Source organism: Aulostomus chinensis, chromosome 22 (assembly GCF_037954235.1).
Source record: "Aulostomus chinensis isolate RoL2024-O1b breed Wild chromosome 22, RoL_Achi_v1.0, whole genome shotgun sequence".
Classification (NCBI taxonomy): Eukaryota; Metazoa; Chordata; class Actinopteri; order Syngnathiformes; family Aulostomidae; genus Aulostomus; species Aulostomus chinensis.
Genome location: NC_141341.1, coordinates 19,398,252 through 19,420,572, shown reverse-complemented (window position 1 = coordinate 19,420,572; position 22,321 = coordinate 19,398,252). Strand labels below are relative to the sequence as shown.

General features: G+C 49.7%; 2 protein-coding genes across 4 annotated transcripts; one reads left to right on the top strand and one right to left on the bottom strand.

The window, feature by feature from the left end:
• Positions 1-222: 222 nt before the first annotated feature.
• Positions 223-20,441, bottom strand: vars2 (valyl-tRNA synthetase 2, mitochondrial). 3 transcript variants are annotated; one of them, XM_086193699.1, is made up of 30 exons: positions 20,067-20,441; positions 18,816-19,052; positions 18,102-18,183; positions 17,919-18,019; positions 15,838-15,959; positions 15,653-15,719; positions 14,947-15,044; positions 14,775-14,856; positions 12,599-12,718; positions 12,261-12,369; positions 12,089-12,177; positions 11,739-11,829; positions 11,522-11,649; positions 9,550-9,653; positions 8,424-8,505; positions 8,278-8,354; positions 8,036-8,135; positions 7,858-7,951; positions 6,968-7,038; positions 6,752-6,877; positions 6,425-6,529; positions 5,598-5,666; positions 5,422-5,500; positions 3,996-4,126; positions 3,149-3,304; positions 2,706-2,948; positions 2,382-2,493; positions 2,055-2,251; positions 1,627-1,776; positions 223-514 (listed from the first exon to the last, which is right to left on the bottom strand). In XM_086193699.1, the coding sequence occupies exons 1-30, from the start codon at positions 20,220-20,222 to the stop codon at positions 437-439; spliced, it is 3,456 nt and encodes a 1,151-aa protein (XP_086049825.1). In that variant the 5' UTR covers positions 20,223-20,441; the 3' UTR covers positions 223-436. The 3 variants fall into 3 exon arrangements, with proteins under 3 accessions (XP_086049825.1, XP_086049826.1, XP_086049827.1); XM_086193700.1 differs by having other exon boundaries at positions 18,816-18,899; positions 20,067-20,440; XM_086193701.1 differs by lacking the exon at positions 18,816-19,052 and having other exon boundaries at positions 20,067-20,440.
• On the top strand, positions 19,540-22,014 carry ppp1r11 (protein phosphatase 1, regulatory (inhibitor) subunit 11). The gene is made up of 3 exons (XM_086193705.1): positions 19,540-19,868; positions 20,810-20,918; positions 21,815-22,014. Exons 1-3 carry the CDS (start codon positions 19,791-19,793, stop codon positions 21,997-21,999), a joined length of 372 nt encoding a protein of 123 aa, XP_086049831.1. The 5' UTR covers positions 19,540-19,790; the 3' UTR covers positions 22,000-22,014.
• Positions 22,015-22,321: the final 307 nt, after the last annotated feature.

The following is a 22,321-nucleotide window of genomic DNA, read 5'->3' as shown; positions in this document are numbered from 1 at the left end:
GTGACCAAATCACAACTGAAGCACTTTTGCGCTACTATGGGTTTTTCCTTGTCTGAATTCTTGCTTGTGTTGTACGTCGCTTTGGACAAAAGCGTCTGCTGAATGAAATTGTAGGATTGTAGAACATCTCACACGGCGAGGGCGAGGGTTGCTTTCGTCACCCTCCTCTACCGTGTTACACCCTGCCAATGAAAGCACTTGTCCAGCTTGAGCCAAGACGTGTTTATTTTAAATATAAATATGCAGATCTTGGAAATGTCCTTCTGTGACATGTTTGTGAAAGGCCATCATGGCTGATCAAGCGCCCAGCAGCAGCCTGACACACACATATAGAAGCCGCCGCCACCTGGTCCTTCTGTGTAATCGAGGAGTTCTTTGCTCAGAGTGCGAGCAGTTCTGTGGGCGAGTGTTGGGCCATCTCACTCCCTGGATGCAGCTACTCTGGTGTCCGTGCGTCTTGAAGCACTTTCAGCTGGTCCTCGATGGTCTTCAGCTCCTGCTGCAGGGTTGATATCTGACCACAGGACAAGGAACACAGGGAGGGATCAACAACAGAACCTTGGTTCCCTCATCGTAGAACCACAGCCTCATCACCTCCTCCTGCAGCCACTGTTCACGTCTGGAAGCAGTCACTCATCCTGGATAATCAGCCAATATCAATACCGATCAGATGCGCTCCTTCCCCTTTCTTAAGCATTTAGTACTTGATGTGTTTGTATGGACTCACACGACACCCTAAACCTCATGTTCAAAATTTGAAACAAATATTTTACTCCCTTTAAAGAGAAGAAATGCACAGCAACTATTATTGGAACTTTGAGCAGCATTGTGACTGGTCGGTTCCCAGGATGCTCGAAATGTAACTGAAACACAAGATGGCCGACTTCAACTGGTTGGCAGGATGAGACGCGACTTCATCCTTCCTTTGCTCAGAGGGACAGGTCTTTAAAGAGCTGGGGAAGCATTACAACATCAGACATGCTAATAGGACATCCATCCACCCCTCCACCCACCCACCCATCCCTCCACCCATCCATCCATCCATCCATCCACCCCTCCACCCACCCATCCCTCCATCCATCCATCCACCCATCAACCCCTCCATCCATCCATCCATCCATCCCTCCACCAACCCACCCACCCATCCATCCCTCCAACCATCCATCCATCCATCCACCCCTCCCTCCATCCACCCATCCATGTTCCCCCTCTCCTCCTGTTCAGGGTGGTGAGGGTGGAGCCTATCCCAGCAGCCTTCCCCCTGGACAGGTCACCAGTCCATGGCAGGGCCAACACATAGAGACAGACAACCATTGGCTCTCACAGCCACACCTACGGTCAATTTAGAGTCTGGATTAACCTGGTCCCTCTTGATGTCTTTGGACTGTGGAGGAAGCTGGAGTACCAGAGAGAACCCAGCAGGAACAGGGAGAACATGGAGACTCACTCAGAAAGACCCCGTGCTGCAGCCGGGGCTCCACCCACAACCTTCTTACTGGGGGGCCACAGTGAGGACCACTGCTCCACCGGGCCACCCAGTAATGGGACATTAATACACAATACTCTAATAATAATTCTAATAAATTAAATCTAATAATTTCTGGCCTGGTTCTGTCTGGGGCTCACCTTGTTGTCCATCTGCACCCTGACATGGGCCGGGACTTTGGTCAGGTGGTCTTTAGACTGGATTCTGTCCAGGATCTCCTCCAGCTTGGGGACGAGCTTGTCCCTGCGCTGGCTGAGACGAGCAATCTGTTGCTTGATGTTCCTTTCACTCTGAGAGGACACCACGGAATAAACAATGTGTGTCTGACATGAGACAAACAGCAACAACACACACATGCCTGCACATATGTCCGCACACACACGCACACACACAGCTTCATGTCAGGATGCCTTTGCTACGACAGGTCACACATCGGAGGGTAGATTGTACATTCATTTCTGGCTGAGATCCACTGGATGGTTACGGTAACTTTATTTGCATCATAAATCACACAAAAACGCATTTGAACTTGAGTCAAATAGCACAGCCCCAATGGGACGGGAAGTACCTGGGCGGGAAAGTGCAGCTGGCAGGTGTGGTCCACCACCCCAACCAGGCTGCCTGCAGGTGGGGTGGAGCAGGGCAGCAGCCCGTCCACTCCCTCAGGGCATGAGATGTTGAGGCTGGAAATTCGACTTAAAGTCAAAACAGCGGCGTGAAAGTGAAGGAGGATCTGGGCCTGGCTGGGAGAACACGCCACCCACACTGAAACACCAAAACATGAACACAACATCAGACCCGTCCGGCTTCGCCACACACAATTCATCCCTGACAGGACTGAACTCTCGAGCACATCAGAGCTTTCATCAGCCAAGCATGTAACACGGATGATTACTGGCAGGCTTCTCTTTGGTCACGCCACTCTGAGCTTGAAGGGAACGAGCCACTTGCACCACTTCCTGGATCAGGAGAAAATCTTTTTCCTCCTCAGGGAAATGCAAATGTGCCTGGCAGGATGGAGAGGTAAGCAAGAGCACATCAGCTAAAACATATGAACATGTGAAACACGCAAAACTTTTAGGAAATAACACATATTGCCCCCCCCCCCCCCCAAGCTACACGATGCCTGAGACACATTAGATGCAGGCAGGCTCTTAGACATGGTCCAAACCCAGTTTCAAGGCAACATTTCCCAGTGAAGGGTGTGTAGGTGTGGTACCAGCTGAGAGGAGTGGGGGTATGGCTGCACCGCCAGGCTGCTCTGGGCTGCAGCCCCCCCCCTGAAAGGCTGGAGCCTCTGCCACAGCTCCTCGGTGAGGAAGGGCATGAACGGGGACAGGAGGGCCAGAGACACAGACACACAGTGATAGAGGACGGCGCTGGACACCAGTCTGGCTCTGACACTGTCCTCTGAGACCACGTTCCCCCCACCCTGCCGGACCAGAACAGGCTTCACACACTCCTACAACACACAGGCGATGATATTACCATGCTGGATTGACAAAGTCTCTGCTCTTATTAGGGTGAGAGTGCTGACATCAATGTGATCGCTTGTTTCCACGAATAAATCAGGCGCTTTTACACGGAGACCAAATGAATGGCTGTCAATACAAAGACTCTACTTCTGCTCCATCAGCTTGTTCTCTGTCGTCGTCTCCTCACCAGGTAGATGTCACACAGACTGTGAACCCAGAAGGAGCGCAAGGCAGCCGTGACGGCGTGCAGCTCGTAGTCCTGGAAGGCCTGCTCACACTGGACCTGTGTGCTGTAGAGGCGGGAGCAGATCCACCGGTCCATGCTGCTCAGAGACGTTTCCATCTGAAAGATCGCAGATGGAAACGTTCACCTGAGGGGTGAGACAAGCTGCTGGTGTCGTTTCTTATGCTATATCAAGTAATATTAGTTGATCAGGTTCATAACGATCTCATGAACTCAACAAGATTAACAGGAATTCTTTATATTTGTGAAGCTTTGACTATCAAGTTTGGTGCTTTTAGACATTTAAAACAAAACTTTCAATATCCACATTATAACTGATTCATTTCCGGTGTTGCCACTCAGTGTTTTTGTCCAAATCTGCAGGTCCTTCTTTGTTCTACTCAGAACCTGCAGTAGATGCCACTCATCCACCCACAGTAGACACCAGAGTGTCGGTAGATAATCCAGCAGCCTCAGCTGACAGTTTCAGATTCAGCCACCAGTTCCCTCAACCAGTATGTGTACTGTCCCTTTAAGACAAACCAAGTCAGGTGAACTGTGCTACAACAGACCAGTACGAGCACAATGGAACCTGCATGACAGTGAGGCAAAGCTGAGATATTACTACTAACAAGTCAGTCACAATGAACTAGTTCAGCCCTGTGCCAGGAAGGAACTGATCATCAACATCACATGAATCTACTGCTGCAGAGCCACATTGGCCTGGTGTGACTGATGGAAGACTGATTAAAGCTGTCACACACACACACACACACACACACACACACTCTTTTCTGTTTGTGTGTTGTACCTCCTCCAGTCCACCCACTGGTGGTGTGTTATCCCCCAGCGCTCCCAGTGTGAATCTCAGTGTCTGCCACATCTTGTTGCAGAAGTGTCTGCAGCTCAAGACCTGAGCGACGGACAGGCTGACGTCGTCCCCTGATGGAAGAGTGGCTGTCAGCGAAGGTGTTGGTATATTTGGCTGAACCCAAGAGTGCAGCAGGGCTTGTACCCCCGACATGCTGCCAGCCGCCCTGCAGCTGCGCATCTTCTCTACTGACTACAGTACACGAGCTCCTGATCGTGATGAAACCACCCACTCAGTGACGGTATCAACACCAGACGGAACAGTTGTCGTACCGCTGTCCTCTCACAGATCCATGACCTTTTTGTCTTCAACCTTTTTTGCTAATCAGAAATTCATTGTCTTCAGGAATTAGCAAGAATCTTTGGGACACACTGTCTCTCTTTATATGATCCATTGTGTCCTTGATTACAGGCGTTTTGGTCTCCTTTGTGGACCTGCAGATGATGTTTGGCCACTTGGGGGCAGTGTACATGGAAACTGAGCACAACACGGACATGTCACCACCTGGTAACATGATGTGGAGAACTTGTTAGCAGTTACCAAGCAACATTCTTTCATTGGCAGTAATGTTTCTGCCCTGAATCTAGACCCCTAAGTCTGATTCTGTCCTCTAAGGGACTTTAAGCGACTGAGGGCTTCACCAGCTAGCCGCTAACTGTGCCATGTGTCGCTGAGTCCTGCTCAGTGGGTTTTAAAGCTTTTCTCTGAAAACAACAACCACCTCAAACTAATGCACATAGCTGCAGGGTTTTAAATGCAGGTAAATTCATATCATGGGGTTCCCACTCTGAGCAGACAGGTTTTGCTGGTGTGTCATGCTCATGTCACCAAAGTGCCAGAGCAGCATTGCTGGCAGTGCTTTCCGTCAGACTGGAAAAATGGATCTGTTACGTCTCTTTGTATCCTCAGGTTGGTGCTACCCTCACTGTCTGTCACATCATTCACTCACTGTTGCAGCCACAAGTGTAGCTCAGCCCACGGCCCATGAGTTAGCATGCACTGTGAGCACAATGTGTGGACACAGACAGCAACCGGGGCTGATATTACCTATCCAAGTGGTCAGGACGCACGCCGTTAGAGGCTTGGTCCAGTGTGAAAGTGTCTATGGAAGCAGTGAGAGTGAACCAAAACAGGAGAGTTGTAGCCAAAACGTGACGCAATGACTGGAGCGAGGCTGCAAGTCCTGTAGGTTCACCAGAGCAACACCTCCCTCGTTACACACGTGAGCGCACCCAGAGGTGAGTGCAGACATTCGCAACCTGTGGTCATTTAAGACACACTGACTCCCCCCCGTCCTCAGCGTTCCTGTTCACCCCTCTCAGCCACTGGGACTAAAGAAGGTCTGTGCCAGATGAGAGTCACTCACCCTGCATCTTGTGTGAGCAGAGGGCAAATCTCAGTGCATCAGTCCCACACTGAGGGATCCCGTTTGGGAAGTCTTTCCTCTGTGAGGAAGCAGAGGAGCAGAGTGATAAGAGGGGGGGCTCCTGAGCATGCTCAACCAGCCAGAAAGAAGAGAAGATGGAGAAGAATGGAGCTGACCTGAGCTTCCGCTGCAACCACCTGCTCCCGGGGGTCCAGGTTTCCCTCCACAACTTTCTCTTGCAGCCTCTAATAGGAAAAAGGAGAATTGGTGAACTTTGATTACTACATTAGAACAGGCAGTACCACCAGGAGGCAACAGCACAGTCAGTTCCCATGTCGCTAGTGGGATCTCCTGGTGATGAATGAACGTGTTCGTGGGGTAGTCCAGCAGGGACGTGGAGTAAAACCCAAACAAAGCCTGTAACTGTCGCTTTGGTGGAGCTCGCTTGATTTTAGCAGCAAGGAAATAAAACAGAGAGGAAAGACATCAGCTGATGGAAATTCAAGTAACTGACATGTAAGCTACAAAAGTCAGCATTCATTTTTATTTTTCTCATTTGCAACAAATTTCAGAAGAAGCGAACAATAAAAGTGTCAATGTGTTTCTGACCGGGTCACCATGGTTTAACTGCGGTGAACAAATACTGGACGCTCATCCTATTCCAGACGAGTGTGTGCTGCTTCTAAATCTGAATCCGTGTTTCACTGCTGACGTCACAGCACAGCAGCACGCAACTAAGGATTATTTCCACCATTCATCAATCTGCCTTTACTTTTCACGATTAACCATTTAATCAACAAAATGTCAAATGCTTATCATAATTCCCAGAATCTAAATGGTTTCTTGTATGCATCAAAGAGACGCCCAGATTCTTCATTTTCAGTCATCAATGATAAAAACGTTGTAGGTCCTCATCTTCGAGAGCCAAAGCTGCTCGACACTGAGCCCAGGTTGAATTTCCCATAAGTCCCACCCTTCACGTAGCTGTCAGGCCATCACCTACCTCCAGAGACACGCCATGTATCACATCCAGAGGGTCGATGACGTTTCCCAGAGATTTACTCATTTTCCTGCCGTGTTTATCCCTCACCAGCGAGTGAAGCAGCACCTGTGAGGCAGGACAGAAGCTCACCGCACTCACACTGGTGATTCATCAGTGATGGTTCATGATCAGAAATTCACCATCAGGGATTTATCATCAGTGATGCGTGACCAGTGATTCGGTAATTTACCATCTACCTGATTTCTAATCTATAATTCATCGTCTGATTTCTCATCAGTGATTCATCAACACAGTTTGTGCAACCACAGATCGTCCTGATCCACCGACCTGTTTAAAGGGCAGCTGGCCTGTAAGCTCTGTCCCCAGCATCACCATCCTCGCCACCCAGAAGAAGATGAGGTCACTTCCTGTCTCCAGGATGGAGTTGGGATAGAAGCACTGCAGGTCACTGGTCTGTAGGGAGCAAAAGTGTGGTCAGACATTCATACATAGAGACAGAGCTGTACTTATAGGGTTGTGCTGCTGGAGAAGGGGGGCTGGTACCTGCTGAGGCCAGCCCAGCATGGCGAAGGGAAACAGCCCCGAGGAGAACCAGGTATCCAGAACATCAGGGTCTGACAGGCAGGGTGAGCATCAGTAATTCAGAAACAGAACTGCCAAGTTTAATCGTTCAGTGACATTAGTTCTCTACAGAAAAACAACAAATGCTTTCATCTCAATGCAAAATACTAATTATGAGACCGGAGTGTTGAATTTGAAAAGATGTGTGTGAGTGTGTGTTTGTAGGCGTGTTTGCTTTTCACATGCAGTCGACACGCATGTCTCCCTCTCACCGCCCCTCCATTCATAGGCCTTTTTTAGCACAAAATATCTGAGATGAAATTTAGAGATCGGGTAATCGGCCCTGGAGAGTCCACCTCTGCTCCTCATCATTACTCCATACTACCTCTGGCAGAAGCACCGGAGGGAGGAGAAGTATTACTGGAACAGCCATTAACCATTAATCAAAATATTACTGATCCACAAGAAAGTGCTCAAAGTCTCAGAGCTCTGAGGTCATACGTGATTGGACATGGCAGCTGAGAAACACCACCACGAGCAACCCGCAACTGAACGGTCTCACTGGCACACGTCCACGCCTGCTCACAGCAGCATCACAGGTGTTTGTTTTGTTTATGTCCAATCAAAGCGTTGGTGGAGAACTGAAGATAAGACAGACGATGTGGACTGTACTGGACTGTGACCTGCAGGGTCTGTTCACGGGTGGATTTGGACGTTTTTCTGCTGTTTTGTTGTGAGTTGTTAGGCATCAGGCTCCAGCAGCTTCAGACTACAGATATGAGGCTGGCTCTTTCTGCACCCTAGATTCACTACAAGTATTGCACTCAAGACCAAAAACACTTTCTAGGTAAAGTAGGACAGAAGTGAGTCACCCTGAGTCAGACGGATGGCCTCTGGCTTTACTCCGTATTTGATAGCAGCTCTTCGTCGGGCCTCTTCCTCGTTCCTTCCCCAAACCCACTGGTCCTACCGCACGCGCACACACACACTTGTAAACATACTCATCTCACACACAGATGAATCTATTGTTACTATCACTCAAACACCTACGGGCCCAAGCTCCTGCCCAGCCGCAGCAGACTGAGGAAGCTCCACTTTGTACGCAGGGATCTGATGACCCCACCAGAGCTGCCTGGAAATGCACCAATCACTGTGGAGCAAACAGAGCAACACTGTTGACAACCCCAGGAGCAAACAAGGACTCCTTCATCATCACACACCACCAAGGACAACACAAGCCACCATTGTTCATCCTCAAACAAATCCAAGGGTCAAGGGTCAGGACAGTTTACCTGATGTTGGACAGCCAGTTCTTCCATGTCTTGGTGTAGAAGTGAGGAAGGATTTCCAGCTGCCCGTCATCTACAGCCTGACAGGGACAGAGTCACGCGTGCTGTCAAACAGTACAACTGACCTGCATGTCAACTGTAACGGTTACCTGTATCGCTTTCTCAGCCATTTCCCCACAGCGGACGAACCATTGCTCCTTCAGCAGAGGCTCGATGACGTCCCCTGAGCGGCTGAGAAGAAGAGATGGATGACAGAAACCACGTGACGTCAATACAGGCAGGAGTAGGGGAGGAACTACAACACACGTGACTTCACCTGCACATGCAACAAGGTCCATTCAAGTCACTCGAGGTATGAATAATAAGCTATGTAGGCTGCCGTGAACGCTGAGAGAGGAAAGATGACGTTTCTTCAAAACCAGTTGTTGCTGTTTGTGATCGAGAGGAAAAATTTGTAGAGGGAAAGAACCACAGACAGTTTTATCATATCACTGCATGCAGCTGCAGCACAGTGGAGCCCCCCAGTGGAGAGCCGCATCGAAAAGAACAAGGTGGTTTTACATCAAATGTGTGTGGCTATATTCATGACACCTCCGCCACTCTGGGCCGAACAGAGACATGTTTGCGGAGAGTTGGGAGGTTTCTGCTGTTTGATATCAAAACTGTCTTTTACACTAAATCTGAATAGTGAATGGCGAATAGCGTGTCGCGCTAAACCACAAGTGTGCATCTCAGGGTTGGTCTGCACATCATCCTGTTGGGAGACTTGAGTCAGGTACAGCAGCTGCTGCAGAGGTCACAGCTGAATCACACTCATTCTATAAGACTCTGCCTCTGATGTGTTAAAGGCTCTCCAAAACATTCACAAGAGGACTGGTTCCTGTGGGTCAGGGTGTGACGCGCCGTCCTGGGTACAGAACATGGGAGCGCCGCTTCTTCATGAGAACGGTTACAGGAAACTTTCTGGTGGTATTTGTCACGTCAACCATGTTGGATGACATCAATGCAAAGTGGCACCATGTCATTAATATGTGTTGCATATTCATGAACTACCTATATAAGGTCACGTTACTGTGCTGATGTCCCCTGCTAGCTGAGGCTGCAACCTGCCAGCAGGGGCTTCTACTGGACATCCCATAGCACTCTCAGTACTGGAGTTCCCTTCATAAAGTGAACCTGTGCTGCTTAGGTTCTACCAGATGAATAGTGGCTGCAGAAAAAGACCATGCGCAGTGATGGAGAGATGAATGCTGCTCGATGAAGTTGCCTCTCTACCTGCAGACGGGTAAGGTCATGGCGTGCTCCCTCTTTCCTCGGAATAGCTTCTTCTCTACCAGGGCATTGATTATCAGCTGTCTGGCATCAAAACGCTTCATCCCCTTCAAAGACAAAAAATGATGTTTCATTAAAAACCTGCTCCAGTAGAGAAGATCTGTCATTGACCAGGGGCCTCATCAGGAACACGCAAACGCCGCTTTCTATGCGAATTTGGGATTAAGGAAAAAGGAACTCGAGGGTTGAATGTGTGTTCCTCCAGGGAGGCTCTGACTGGAGAGGAGGCGGAGTCACCGCAGTGAGCTGACGTCAGACGCATCACCTCACACCCTTCATTAACGCTCTTCATCCCCTCACTCTTCATTAACGCTCTTCATCCCCTCACTCTTCAAAAACCCTCTTCATCCCCTCACTCTTCAAAAACCCTCTTCATCCCCTCACTCTTCATTAACCCTCTTCATCCCATCACTCTTCATTAACCCTCTTCATCCCCTCACTCTTCATTAACCCTCTTCATCCCCTCACTCTTCATTAACCCTCTTCATCCCCTCACTCTTCAGTAACCCTCTTCATCCCCTCACTCTTCAAAAACCCTCTTCATCCCCTCACTCTTCATTAACCCTCTTCATCCCCTCACTCTTCATTAACCCTCTTCATCCCCTCACTCTTCATTAACCCTCTTCATCCCCTCACTCTTCAAAAACCCTCTTCATCCCCTCACTCTTCATTAACCCTCTTCATCCCCTCACTCTTCATTAACCCTCTTCACCCCCTCACTCTTCATTAACCCTCTTCACCCCCTCACTCTTCATTAACCCTCTTCATCCCCTCACTCTTCATTAACCCTCTTCATCCCCTCACTCTTCATTAACCCTCTTCATCCCCTCACTCTTCATTAACCCTCTTCATCCCCTCACTCTTCATTAACCCTCTTCATCCCCTCACTCTTCATTAACCCTCTTCATCCCCTCACTCTTCATTAACCCTCTTCATCCCCTCACTCTTCAGTAACACTCTTCATCCCCTCACTCTTCATTAACCCTCTTCATCCCCTCACTCTTCATTAACCCTCTTCATCCCCTCACTCTTCATTAACCCTCTTCATCCCCTCACTCTTCATTAACCCTCTTCATCCCCTCACTCTTCAGTAACACTCTTCATCCCCTCACTCTTCATTAACCCTCTTCATCCCCTCACTCTTCATTAACCCTCTTCATCCCCTCACTCTTCATTAACCCTCTTCATCCCCTCACTCTTCATTAACCCTCTTCATCCCCTCACTCTTCATTAACCCTCTTCATCCCCTCACTCTTCATTAACCCTCTTCATCCCCTCACTCTTCAGTAACACTCTTCATCCCCTCACTCTTCATTAACCCTCTTCATGCCCTCACTCTTCATTAACCCTCTTCATCCCCTCACTCATTAACCCTCTTCATGCCCTCACTCTTCAGTAACACTCTTCATCCCCTCACTCTTCATTAACCCTCTTCATGCCCTCACTCTTCATTAACACTCTTCATCCCCTCACTCTTCATTCTCTCACTCTTCACTAACCCTCTTCATCCCCTCACTCTTCATTAACCCTCTTCATCCCCTCACTCTTCATTAACCCTCTTCATCCTCTCACTATTCATCAACCCTCTTCATCCTTTCACACTCTGGTCTAGGATCCACTGTCCCGGCTCCTCCACTGATCAAGTGGCTCAGTATCACCAGCTGCTCTGTGTCAACCAGTTAATTTGGAATCTGAGGCAGATTTCAGGTCTGCACATTAACTGAGATTTATGAAGCAACCACGTGTAGGATGTGTGTGCGTGTGTGTCTCAATAGATGAGGACATTCTGTGGTTCATTCCTGAGACCAGGTTCACATATGAGGCCCCTGGGGTCCCATAATGCTGACAGGGGACAGCTGACTCATCTATGTATGGTAATGCAAAGCTGACTCATGATGCCATTGGGGTTCTGCACCTCCAGCCAGTGTCCAGAGAGTGGAGTCATCCTCCCATCTCCTCCAATCACAGTGAGGCGAGGCAGCGTGTGTCTCTGTGACAGCAGGAAGTCAGTGTGGTCATGAGCAGGAGTCACCTTCACTGCACCTGAAAACACCCAGTTCACAGGTGAACAGGAAGCATCCAGCAGGCGAGTCCAGATCTACAGCACTGAACTACATCCCCGCCTCTGTCACCTGTCCCCAGCTGCATGTCCACCGCTGCATCAGTGATGATGGGCAGCAGTCTGTCGGTGAAGGGGTGACGGCACTGCTTCCCATGAACATCCTGGAACCAAGAGAGACAGAATTCAGGGAGATCTAGTACCAGTGAGGTATCGTATCACATGTGGTCTTCTTTCATTTAAATACCACTACGTGTTTGGCTTTTGAACTGTTCAAATTTCCCAGTGTGGGATTCATAAAGTACTCTTATTCTTTCAGGTTGAGAAACCATGGAGTTGCTAACTTCCTGCTAGTCCGTGGAGGGCTGTGGTGTATCTGCAGCAAGCTTGCAGCACATGTTGACATGTAACACTGCTACTAGCCTGGTATCGAGGGTCGCTGGGGTGCACAGCTACGGCCACGTCTCCTAGCATGGTCTCAGGGCGGGTGGTGGACACCGCCACTTCTCCACCTGCAGGAGGGAAAAACCTCACATGAATCATCATGAGCCAAAGCAAAATATCGATCATGTGACAGAGTGACGCTGATGCTCACTGTGGTCTTCTATGGGGTATGCAAAGGTCAGCATTGTTCCAAACTCCACTCGGTGCTCATAACCAGGAACAGACAACATGGTCCTTCCAGACAGTTCCTTTGAGTCCACCTGCCACAAGTCCCCACATGAAAAGGTCAGAGATCAACTGCACTTACCTGCTTACACCTGTTATTGGCTGAACCAGGTGGAGGCAGTAATTCAGCCAGCATGTGTATCTGAGCAAAGAGGAGCCACGATGGAACCTGTGGGTCTTTATATCAGTGTTTTCATCATTTCAAAGTTGTATGTCCCACATGCAGCATCCAGAGCAGATGCACTGCATCTAGTACTTCCTCACCTCGATGTCAGAGATGGCCGACTCCAGAGCACAGCTCCAGTTGACAAGTCCCTCTGCGCGATAGATGAGGCCGGCATCACACAGCCGCACGAAGGCCTCTGTCACAGCCCTGCTGAAACCCTGAAACCCAACAAGAGCTTCATTGGTGAGAGTCGTGCACTGGATGCTATCAGACAGTCTAACCTGCTCTATACATGAAGTACTGGATAACACTGCTGGGCATGTCACTGACGACCGGGGTGAAAGTGAGCCGGAACACAGTTCCGGTAAAATATTCACGGCCAGAATGGAGTTCCGTTAGAAAAAGGAGGGGAAGGTAGCTGTCAAAATCCCATATTAAATAAAGAAAATGATGTCTGAAGGCGGTTTCACACTGAATGTGGCGGACGCGGCGCGCAGCGCGGGGTGGGGCGCAAACAAGCGCAGCGCTACCGAGTTGCTCTAAACTCTGACAAAACTGAAGTCATTGTCCTGGGCCCAAAACATCTTAGAGATACCCTATCTAATGAGACAGGTACCCTGGATGGCACCACCCTGGCCCCCAGCACCACCGTAGGAACCTAGGAGTTCTCTTTGACCAGGACCCTTTAACTCCCACATTCAACAAATCTCCAGGACGCCTTCTTCCATCTCCGTAACATCGCTAAGATCAGACACATCCTGGCTCAAGAAGATGCAGACAAACTAGTCCCTGCTTTTGTCACTTCCAGGCTGGATTACTGCACCTCCCTCCTCCCAGGCTGGACTAATAAGTCCCTAAAGACTCTCCAGCTGGTCCAGAACGCTGCTGCCACGTGTTGACTAGAACTGGTAGCAGAGACCAGGTCTCTCCTGGACTGCTTCTCTGCATGGCTCCCTGTCAGATTCTTCTCCCCTCATCCCAGATCCTGGTGCTGCTGGAGGAGGCTCCAGACCTGAAGAGGCTCCAGCTGCCACCCGTAGCTCCACCTGCTCACGTCCCCGTCTGTCCATCAGTCTCTCCTCCTTTCTCTCTCTCTTTCCTTCTGTCTCTCTGTCTTCCTCCATTCTCTGTCTTTGTCTCTGTCCTGCTCTCTCTCCATCCCCACTGATCCTGGATCTGCTCCACCTTCCTGCTGGTAAAGGAAGGTTCTGGTGGCTGCTGTTGCAGGATGTGCTTGCTGATGGAGCATTGTTGGGTGGAGGTTCATTGAAGAAGGGAGGTGCTGGACCTGCTCTACTGGTAAAGAGTCACGAGAGAACTTTGGTTGGGGTTTGGCGCCATAGAAAAAAAATTGACTTGACTTGCTGGGCTTGGTTGGCGCTCGTGACGTCACAGCGCCCTCATTCACAATGAATGACTTCCCCCGCGCAGCCTGCGCCTTGCGCGTTCAGTGCGAAACCTGCTTGACACGGAGTCGTGCCCATGAGCGCATCTCAGCATGAGAGGCGTTTCTGGTTGGCTGACAGACGGACACCTGGGTCACGTTACCAGCATTGTTAGCTTTGATTGGTTAAAACCACACTGTTCTGCTTTCATGGAACGAAAAAAAGAGAAAGAAAACAAAACAGAGGGCAAAATCAAATTTGTGATTGCTCTTGAAATTTTCCACATTTTGTGTTGTGTCACTCACTGTAAAGTGTAAACTGATATTTTGCTAAATAAAGCATGGAGTGACTTTGATGATCTGTGTTTCCATGTCTGCCTGCTCCCTGTTGTCAGCACTGTAGAGGGCAGTGACTGTAAAAAGCCGTTTTCAAAGCCTTTCCAGGGGCGGGAAGGGCGGGGCTATGGGGGCTGCAGTTGTGTGGGAATAGACACCCGAAAACTGTCATAAATTAAAACCATAAAACTTCATCGGCGGCATGTGCTATTTGGGCGTATGCTTTTTTTTTTTTAACGCACACGTGCGTCCAGTTCTGGCAAGACTTTTAAGCCACTTTCACCCCGGCTGACGACACTCATCTAATATCTCTTGGCTGTTTAATCAGGAAAACATGTCACACATTTCAGACATGGGCAAGCGGTTTTCCTCATGAAGTCACATGCTAAATGCCGTTAGCTCGGGGTTAACTCACTCTTTGCCACCAAAGAACTGGGAAACGAACAGATTGTTTCAGGAGGTGATCCAGTTCAGTTTGTTAACCTGCAAACTTTAATAAACCACACAATTTCCAGAAGTGACACAAGTGACAAGCCAAGTAACTGGTGTCCTACTGGATCCATGGTGAAACAGGCTCTGCTCCAGTCCAGAGAAGCTCCAAGACTCTTCAGCTGCTGGTAGATCTCCTCTCCCTTCCTGGAAGACACAAACACACCAGTACAAACCTGGACACCACACACACACACACACACACACACACACACACACACAGATGGAAAGACTCACTCGTTCTTCCATTTCCACACCTCCTGTAGGAACTCTTCTCTGGTGAAGTCCTGTCGGCGCTTCCCTTGTTCCTTCAGCAGCCTCCTCTCCACCACTGTCTAACACACACACACACACACACACCCTTACATTAACACCCTAACCACAAGATAATGATGATGATGATGATCTGATTTACTGTATTTTGGTGACATCCTATCCAGGTTTCAAGTATGAACACACTCTTGGGGGGCAATCCTGGATCTGGAACCAGCATATTGAGGCCTGAGAGATGTGAGTGGCTGCTGGATTCACATGATCAGACACCTGGGTAATGTGAAGAGTAATCGATGCAAGGATACGACCCATTAGCTTTCTAACGGTCCATGTGACCTTGCGCCTCAAACAGGATGCCAATGCGCAGGTCAGCGCGCTCAGTGCAGCGCTCCTGAAGCGATGTTCTGTTTATTGTGGATGAGCAACAGGCTGGCCACTGTGATGCTGCACGTTTAACACTGTATTAAACATTCCCTGGTTCCAGTTGGACACCTGATAAATTGTGAAAGGAATTGTAGTTTGGAAGGAGAGAGTTTCATCAGAGCCCTGACCCTGCTGCTGGCACCACTGCAGTGATGAGTTTGGGTCCTACAGAGGTACGCAGTCACAGTCAGACCACTGAAACACTACATCCTGAAATCAATGATGCATGTAGGGAAAGGCAACTTACCTGTGTGGCAATACCTGCATGATCACATCCAGGGACCCACAGAACTTTGTGGCCCTGCATCCTTCTCCTAGTGGGTGGAACATTGAATGTTAGAGCTCGACCACGACATAAACCTTCCCGAGCTACACCACCAGCAACACTCTTGACATTCATCCCAACATTCAGCCTCTGCCATGGGCTCTTACCATCGAACCAGGGCATCCTCCACAGCTACAGTCAGGGCGTGGCCCAGGTGCAGGGTACCAGTCACATTTGGCGGAGGGATACACAGAGAGAAGGTGCTATCCACAGCGTGAGGCGATGTCTCCTGAACACAAACCACAACACAGACATAGACATCATACGCCGCCACCAACACGCCGACGGTTTCTCCTCTGCAAATGAATTATGACATCAGCAGCTGCTGCTGCTTGAAGCGGAAACAAATTTTATTTAATAATGTAAGGAAATTTCATACTTACATTGATATATCCAAAGCTGAGTTTGAAGTATGAGAAAGAAAGGTGACTAGTTTCCCTCTGGCGTATGCAATGTGTGAGGTGAATATCAGGTGTTCTTCTTAAACATGATCAAATTCCAGAGAAAAGTAAAGGAGCGTAGAACTGCTGAGAGCCAACCAGTAGACTGAAAAACTACGGTTGCATTTTGGGGTTTTTCTGTGCTGCTGGATGCTGGAGCCATGAGCAGTAATGTTCCATTCCACTTCACGCCTCAGTCACACCCCAGTCACGCCTTAGTCACGCCTCAGTCACACCCCAGTCACGCCTCAGTCACGTCCAAATCACACCTCAGTCACGTCCAAATCACACCTCAGTCACGTCCAAATCACACCTCAGTCACGCCCCAATCACACCTCAGTCACGCCCCAATCACACCTCAGTCACGCCCCAATCACACCTCAGTCACGCCCCAATCACACCTCAGTCACGCCCCAATCACACCTCAGTCACGCCCCAATCACACCTCAGTCACGTCCCAATCACACCTCAGTCACGTCCCAGTCACACCTCAGTCACGTCCCAATCACACCTCAGTCACGTCCCAATCACACCTCAGTCACGTCCCAATCACACCTCAGTCACGTCCCAATCAAACCTCAGTCACGTCCCAATCACACCTCAGTCACGTCCCAATCACACCTCAGTCACAACCCAGTCACATCTCAGTCACGTCCCAATCACACCTCAGTCACAACCCAGTCACATCTCAGTCACGTCCCAGTCACATCTCAGTCACGTCCCAATCACACCTCAGTCACGTCCCAGTCACACCCCAATCACATCGCAGTCACGCCTCAATCACACCCCAGTCACGTCCCAATCACACCACAGTCACACCCCAGTCACGCCTCAGTCAAACCTCAGTCCCACCCCAGTCACATCATCACACCTCAGTCACGTCCCAGTCACGCCTCAGTCACGCCTGTCACATCCTCACACCTCAGTCACGTCCCAGTCACACCCCAGTCACACCTCAGGCACGCCTCAGTGACACCTCAGGCAAGCCTCAGTCACGTCCCAGTCACACCTCAGTCACGTCCCAATCACACTTCAGTCATGTCCCACTCACACCTCAGTCACGCCTCAGGCACACCTCAGTCATGTCCCACTCACACCTCAGTCACTTCCCATTCGCTCCATTGTGGTCCTTAATGTTTACTTATTTGTGGGCTCATCTTTTCTGAATCTGAGCCAGCTGAAGAATATTTTCTGATTTTGGACGAACAAACTTTTGGTTCTAGCTTGAATTGTGACGGCGCTGCAGGTCTATGGCCAATCAAAAGTGAGCTTGCAGTGACAAGAACTTCAAAAGGACGAGATGTAAAACGGCTCAGTTCAGACAGACGAGCTTGCAGCTGCATGAAGCGCTAGCAGGCAGTACGTCAGGATTTCTTTCACCTGAGTCAAGTGAAGCTTCTCTAGAGTGAGAAAAGCATGAAGCTGGAATTGATCACTACAGGTGCCCTTGTCCATGCTAACGACTCAACCTCCCTGCTCTTGAGCCAGGGACATTCACCAGGCTGAGACAAGTGGGACAGTTTGATTACTAGACCACCTTAGACTCCTCCCACATACAGGCCAGACATATGGAATGTGCATGTACTCCTGCACGAGGCCCAGGGAGGCTCCTACCTGGCCGACTAGTTCACCTGAACCTGGATGGATTGGACGCTCTGTTGGTGAACATTTACTGTCTCCTTCTGTAATGTTCTTGTGAAAACAGGACATTTTAGAAGCAGTTGTGATTCGTTGTTTCTTTAGCTCACCTGCCACTCAGGGCTGAAGAATCCCTCCTTCTCCCACCACTGATACCAGCTGGACTCCACATATTCGGGGCTGTAGAAAGGCGGGAACGCCACGCTGGTGTCTGCAATAGAAACACACCTGGTTTGTGCTGAGTCAGCAAAGAGGGGGTGACACTGCCAGTGTGCTGTGCTTGGAGACCAAACCTTTCTTTGTCCCTGGAGGTGTTTGAGCAGTATACACTAGCCTCTGTTTTTCACTCCATTTCACTCCATCGCCTTCAGCAGTCTGAAAACAAAGATATGAGGTGTGACATCATAGGGATCCTGACTGGCAACACATATAAATGACGTGGGAGCCCGGACAAGCCCAGGACTCACCTTTAGTTACCTCAGACCTAAAATAATGTTTTGTTGCTTTCCATAATCTGAGCTAGTGGAAGAAGTTAGATGTTAAGAAAAGGCCCAAGAATGGAGCCTTGGGGAACTCCACATCCCTTCTTATGTGTAGTTATCTATAGACACAGAGTAGTCCCTGTTCCTCAAGAATGATTCACCCCAGTTTAGAACTGTGCCAGGAAGTCACGCACAGCTTCCTTGGCCATCGTGTAGTATGATGTGGTCGACCGTGTCGAATGCTGCACTGAGGTCCAACAACACTACAAACTGAACTTCTCCCAGTCTGTGTTCAAGCAAAGATCACTACACACCTTAACTAGAGCAGTACTGGTGCTGGGCGTCATGAAAGAAGAACCAGTTAGTGGATCAAACTGGATCCCAACATGGTTCCTTATCACATTGTTGCCACAATTGGTGAAAAACAGCAGGCCTGCTCGTTGATGTGCTGGATGGGCCAAAGTGGTCTGGTCCTCCCGCGATCCTGAGAGCAGTTCCACTGAGTTTACTTTCCTTCCTACTCACCGTTCCCCGTGCTGACAGGATAGCCTTCTCCCTCTCTCTTCTCCGTCTCTGTTTCTCTGCTTGAGGCCTCTGAGCTGAAGTGGACTTCAGTGAGGAAGAGGAGTAGGATGAGGATGAGAATGAGGATGAGGAAGGCGGTGTTTGGCTGCTGGAGCAGAGTCTGACTGCTCCCCTCCCAGCCAACCTGGAGCCCAAGACAGAACCTGCGCTCCACATCCTCCGGGCAGGCCGCTGACACTGACCACCAGTCGCAGGTCACATTTAAGTTCACTTACAGTGATTTCAACATACAGATTCGGACTCGGACTAGCAGCTGCAACCCGAGTCACGTCTGCCTCGTCCCGCGTGCGTGTGAGCTGCTGGTCACGACTTTATAACATTTGGCAGTAAATATTTAGTGGTCGTTCCCTCAACGTCACGCCTCGCTCTCACGCCAGCATGAGGAGACTGTTTATCGACGGACTAACGTGTTTTTACTGACAACAGGAAATGACCAGTGTCCGTGTGGAAATGTCTTCCCCGACAACACTTCTGCTGGCAAGTTAAACGCAAAAGGAACCTCATATCCTGTATTTGTTTCAAAATAAAATCACTTTCTGAAAGTGCGAGAATAAAAAAGCAATTTCGATGTAATTGGTTCTGTTTCGTTCTATAATTTGTGTTACTAGAAAACACTGTGACGTATTTTTAGTGTCCATGCGACACCGTGATTTATACCGGGGGCAACCATGTCGTAGCACTTCCGGTCTGGTCTTGCTAGCTCATGTCGCACCTTGACTGGCGCTGGCCGCTGCCCTCGGACCGCTCACGGCTGCTGTTCTCCCGTCAATAACCTTCATTTGGATTCAGTCTGAGGTTTAAAGAACCGAACCGGTTCTTGTTGATTGCACAGCGCCGGTATCCCGGACGGTTGACAAGAGTTCTTCGACATTTTAGATATTAGCTAACGTTAGCGTTAGCCGAGCAGCTCCAGGGATGGCGGAGGTTCCCGGGACGTCGAGTGAGACGATAACGGAGACGATTCAGACCAGCACGCCGCCACCGCCTCAGCAGGTAGGCTCCGAGGCGCTGGCCGTGCAGCGCAGAACCCTCTCGGTGTTCCGGTACAATTGAGGCCGCTCTGTATTTGGACACCGTGGAAACGTTCCTAGCCGGGATGATAACACGGCTTTGACCAGTTAGCAGAGGGAGCGGCCGGTAGCGGGTCAGTCACGCAACACTGACGTCACAGCAGGTTGATCTCGAACTGACCTGGTGCTGCGGCTGATAATGCGTCCCGGTCCCTGTGCGGTCCCCTGACCTGATGCAGGTACTGATGCTGAGAACATGTCCGAGTCCAGCATGCGTGTCCGAGGTCCATCTGCTGGCCAGGGATGCAGGACACCGGTCTTTGGACCAACAACTCATTCGACCCAGAGTCTTATCGAACTGGTGTGTGAGGAAGATGCGTGGAAACACTGTGAATCTGAAAAGTGCTCTTATCTACCAGCCAATTGGAAAAGGCCATGAATCCTATTTCAACATTTGTTTGATCTTCAGAACAATAAAGACCAGAGGTGTCCAACTGGTCCAGGACAGCGCCGTGTGGCTGCAGGTTCTCATTCCAACCAAGCAAAAGCAACACCTGATCCAACCAATGAGCTGTGAGGACACAGCTTGATTGATTTAAGTAGATTCAGGTGTTGCTTTTGTTCAGGTGGACTGAGAACCTGCAGCCACACGGCGCTGTCCTGGACCAGTTGGACACCTGGGATGTAAACGTATTATAATGTACGAGTGGCTGCCAGCTGATCAGTGCTCCTGCTGGGGTGGAGGTGAGGGTGTTGGTGCAGGTCCAGCAGGTCAACGCTCAGTTTCATTGATGCTTAAATGATGGCTGGCCGTCGATGTGCTTTCAAATGAGCTGTCATTTCTAACTTGATGTAATATTTTCCTCATAAGTTCACAGTTGTAAATCTTGACTTCACGCTTCAATGACACCTGACATGTAACAGGAGGGACGCAGCCTGACCATCAAGCTGAGGAAGAGGAAGACCGAGAAGAAGGTGGAGTGGTCCAGTGACACGGTGGACAATGAGCACTTGGGGAGGAGATCTTCTAAATGTAAGTTGGGATGTTAGCGGCCGAGGCGGCAGAGCCTGGCTGTAGTTGCGCTGTGGTGGACCCACCTACCACCTACAGGACAGTTCCACATCACGCTGCCGGTCTCCAAGCCGCCACTGCACAACCGCACTCGTCCAATCTGATATTCTACAGATTACACTCAGGCTTCATGTGTGACGCGATGAACCTGCGGGGCTGTTGTTGATGCTCGTGTGGTTCGGCCTGTCATCGGGTGACCAGCTGGTGTGGAACCATGGCAACTATAATCGGCCAACTCAGAACTACACGCCATGTTTTAGCCTCACTACAAACATGCCGTCATGACTGAGTGCTCCAGGCTTCAGTAAACAGTGAGACTGCAAATACTCCAACAGCCTTGTGTCCACGGGATTCATCCGCCATCAGAATCGCATAGAACAACATGTTCGATGCTGCAGAGGTGAAAGGTCGGGTCTCTTGAGTCAGATTTGGTCCACAACATGAAAACTGATGTTCTCCCAAATCACAAAGCTCCTGGAGCCGTGGTTCAGCCATTTTGGATGGCCAGGGATTAAATACCAGTTCTGAGGTTCTGTCATAGAATTCAGTGCTGACACTTCAATAAAAGTATTTTATTACTTCCCTGTGATTAATAAACGTGTATCACTATGAATTATAGTGTAACGACCCTGTAATTATGCTCTTGTTCATGTGCGCACACACGGAGGCTGCAGCGTGTTCAGATATTAAGAACTGTGCCTTCCCCTTCGTCCTGCTGCTGTAAAGTGTGGTTGTAAAACCGTAGAGGTGGTTTTATTCCAGGCAGTAACTCCTCCTCCCTCAAGCCACGTGGCAGTGGCGGCAGGAGAGGCTGCCGGGGTCGGCGATCAATGCTAATCTGCTGTGTTGTGTTTCAGGCTGCTGTGTTTATGAGAAGCCTCGGCAGTTTGGCGAGTCGTCCTCTGAGAGCGAGGGAGACGAGGAGGATGAAGGGTGTGGCAGTGCCCACTGCATCCTGGGTCACGGCAGGAGGGATCATGGACAGAGGGGGGGTGGGGGGACCACAGTGCCCCCAGACTCTGGAAGGTCACATACCCACTAAAGAGCACTGCACTGGGGGTGGGGGGGGCAGTATTCAGGGGTTTGTCATCACAACAAATTCATAGAACAAGCCTGCTCTCTTTGTTTTAGTTTAGTTCCATCACTGAGGTAGAGATGGGCCTGATGCTGCCTTCCACACACACACACACACACTCACACACACACACACACACTCACTCACTCGTCAGGAAGTCCAAGCTGCTGGATGACTCTGTGCAACAACTAATAGCATATTAAGCTAACTACAACTGAAAATTAATTCAGAGTACATTTTCTGTTTTGATGTCTGTTGTTAAGTGTAGTACACAAAATTTCCCTGCCCA

Bases quoted from the DNA above. Each gene is read 5' to 3' on its own strand.
- ppp1r11 (XM_086193705.1), top strand. From the start codon at position 19,791: ATGGCGGAGGTTCCCGGGACGTCGAGTGAGACGATAACGGAGACGATT. The intron at 19,869-20,809 runs GTAGGCTCCGAG...GACATGTAACAG, and splicing joins CGCCGCCACCGCCTCAGCAG to GAGGGACGCAGCCTGACCAT. The intron at 20,919-21,814 runs GTAAGTTGGGAT...GTTGTGTTTCAG, and splicing joins GGGGAGGAGATCTTCTAAAT to GCTGCTGTGTTTATGAGAAG.
- vars2 (XM_086193699.1), bottom strand. From the start codon at position 20,222: ATGAGTTGTTGGTCCAAAGACCGGTGTCCTGCATCCCTGGCCAGCAGA. The intron at 18,020-18,101 runs GTTTGGTCTCCA...TTTCTATTGCAG, and splicing joins ACCTCCAGGGACAAAGAAAG to ACACCAGCGTGGCGTTCCCG. The intron at 12,719-14,774 runs GTAGGACACCAG...GTTGGGTTTCAG, and splicing joins CCTGTTTCACCATGGATCCA to GGTTTCAGCAGGGCTGTGAC.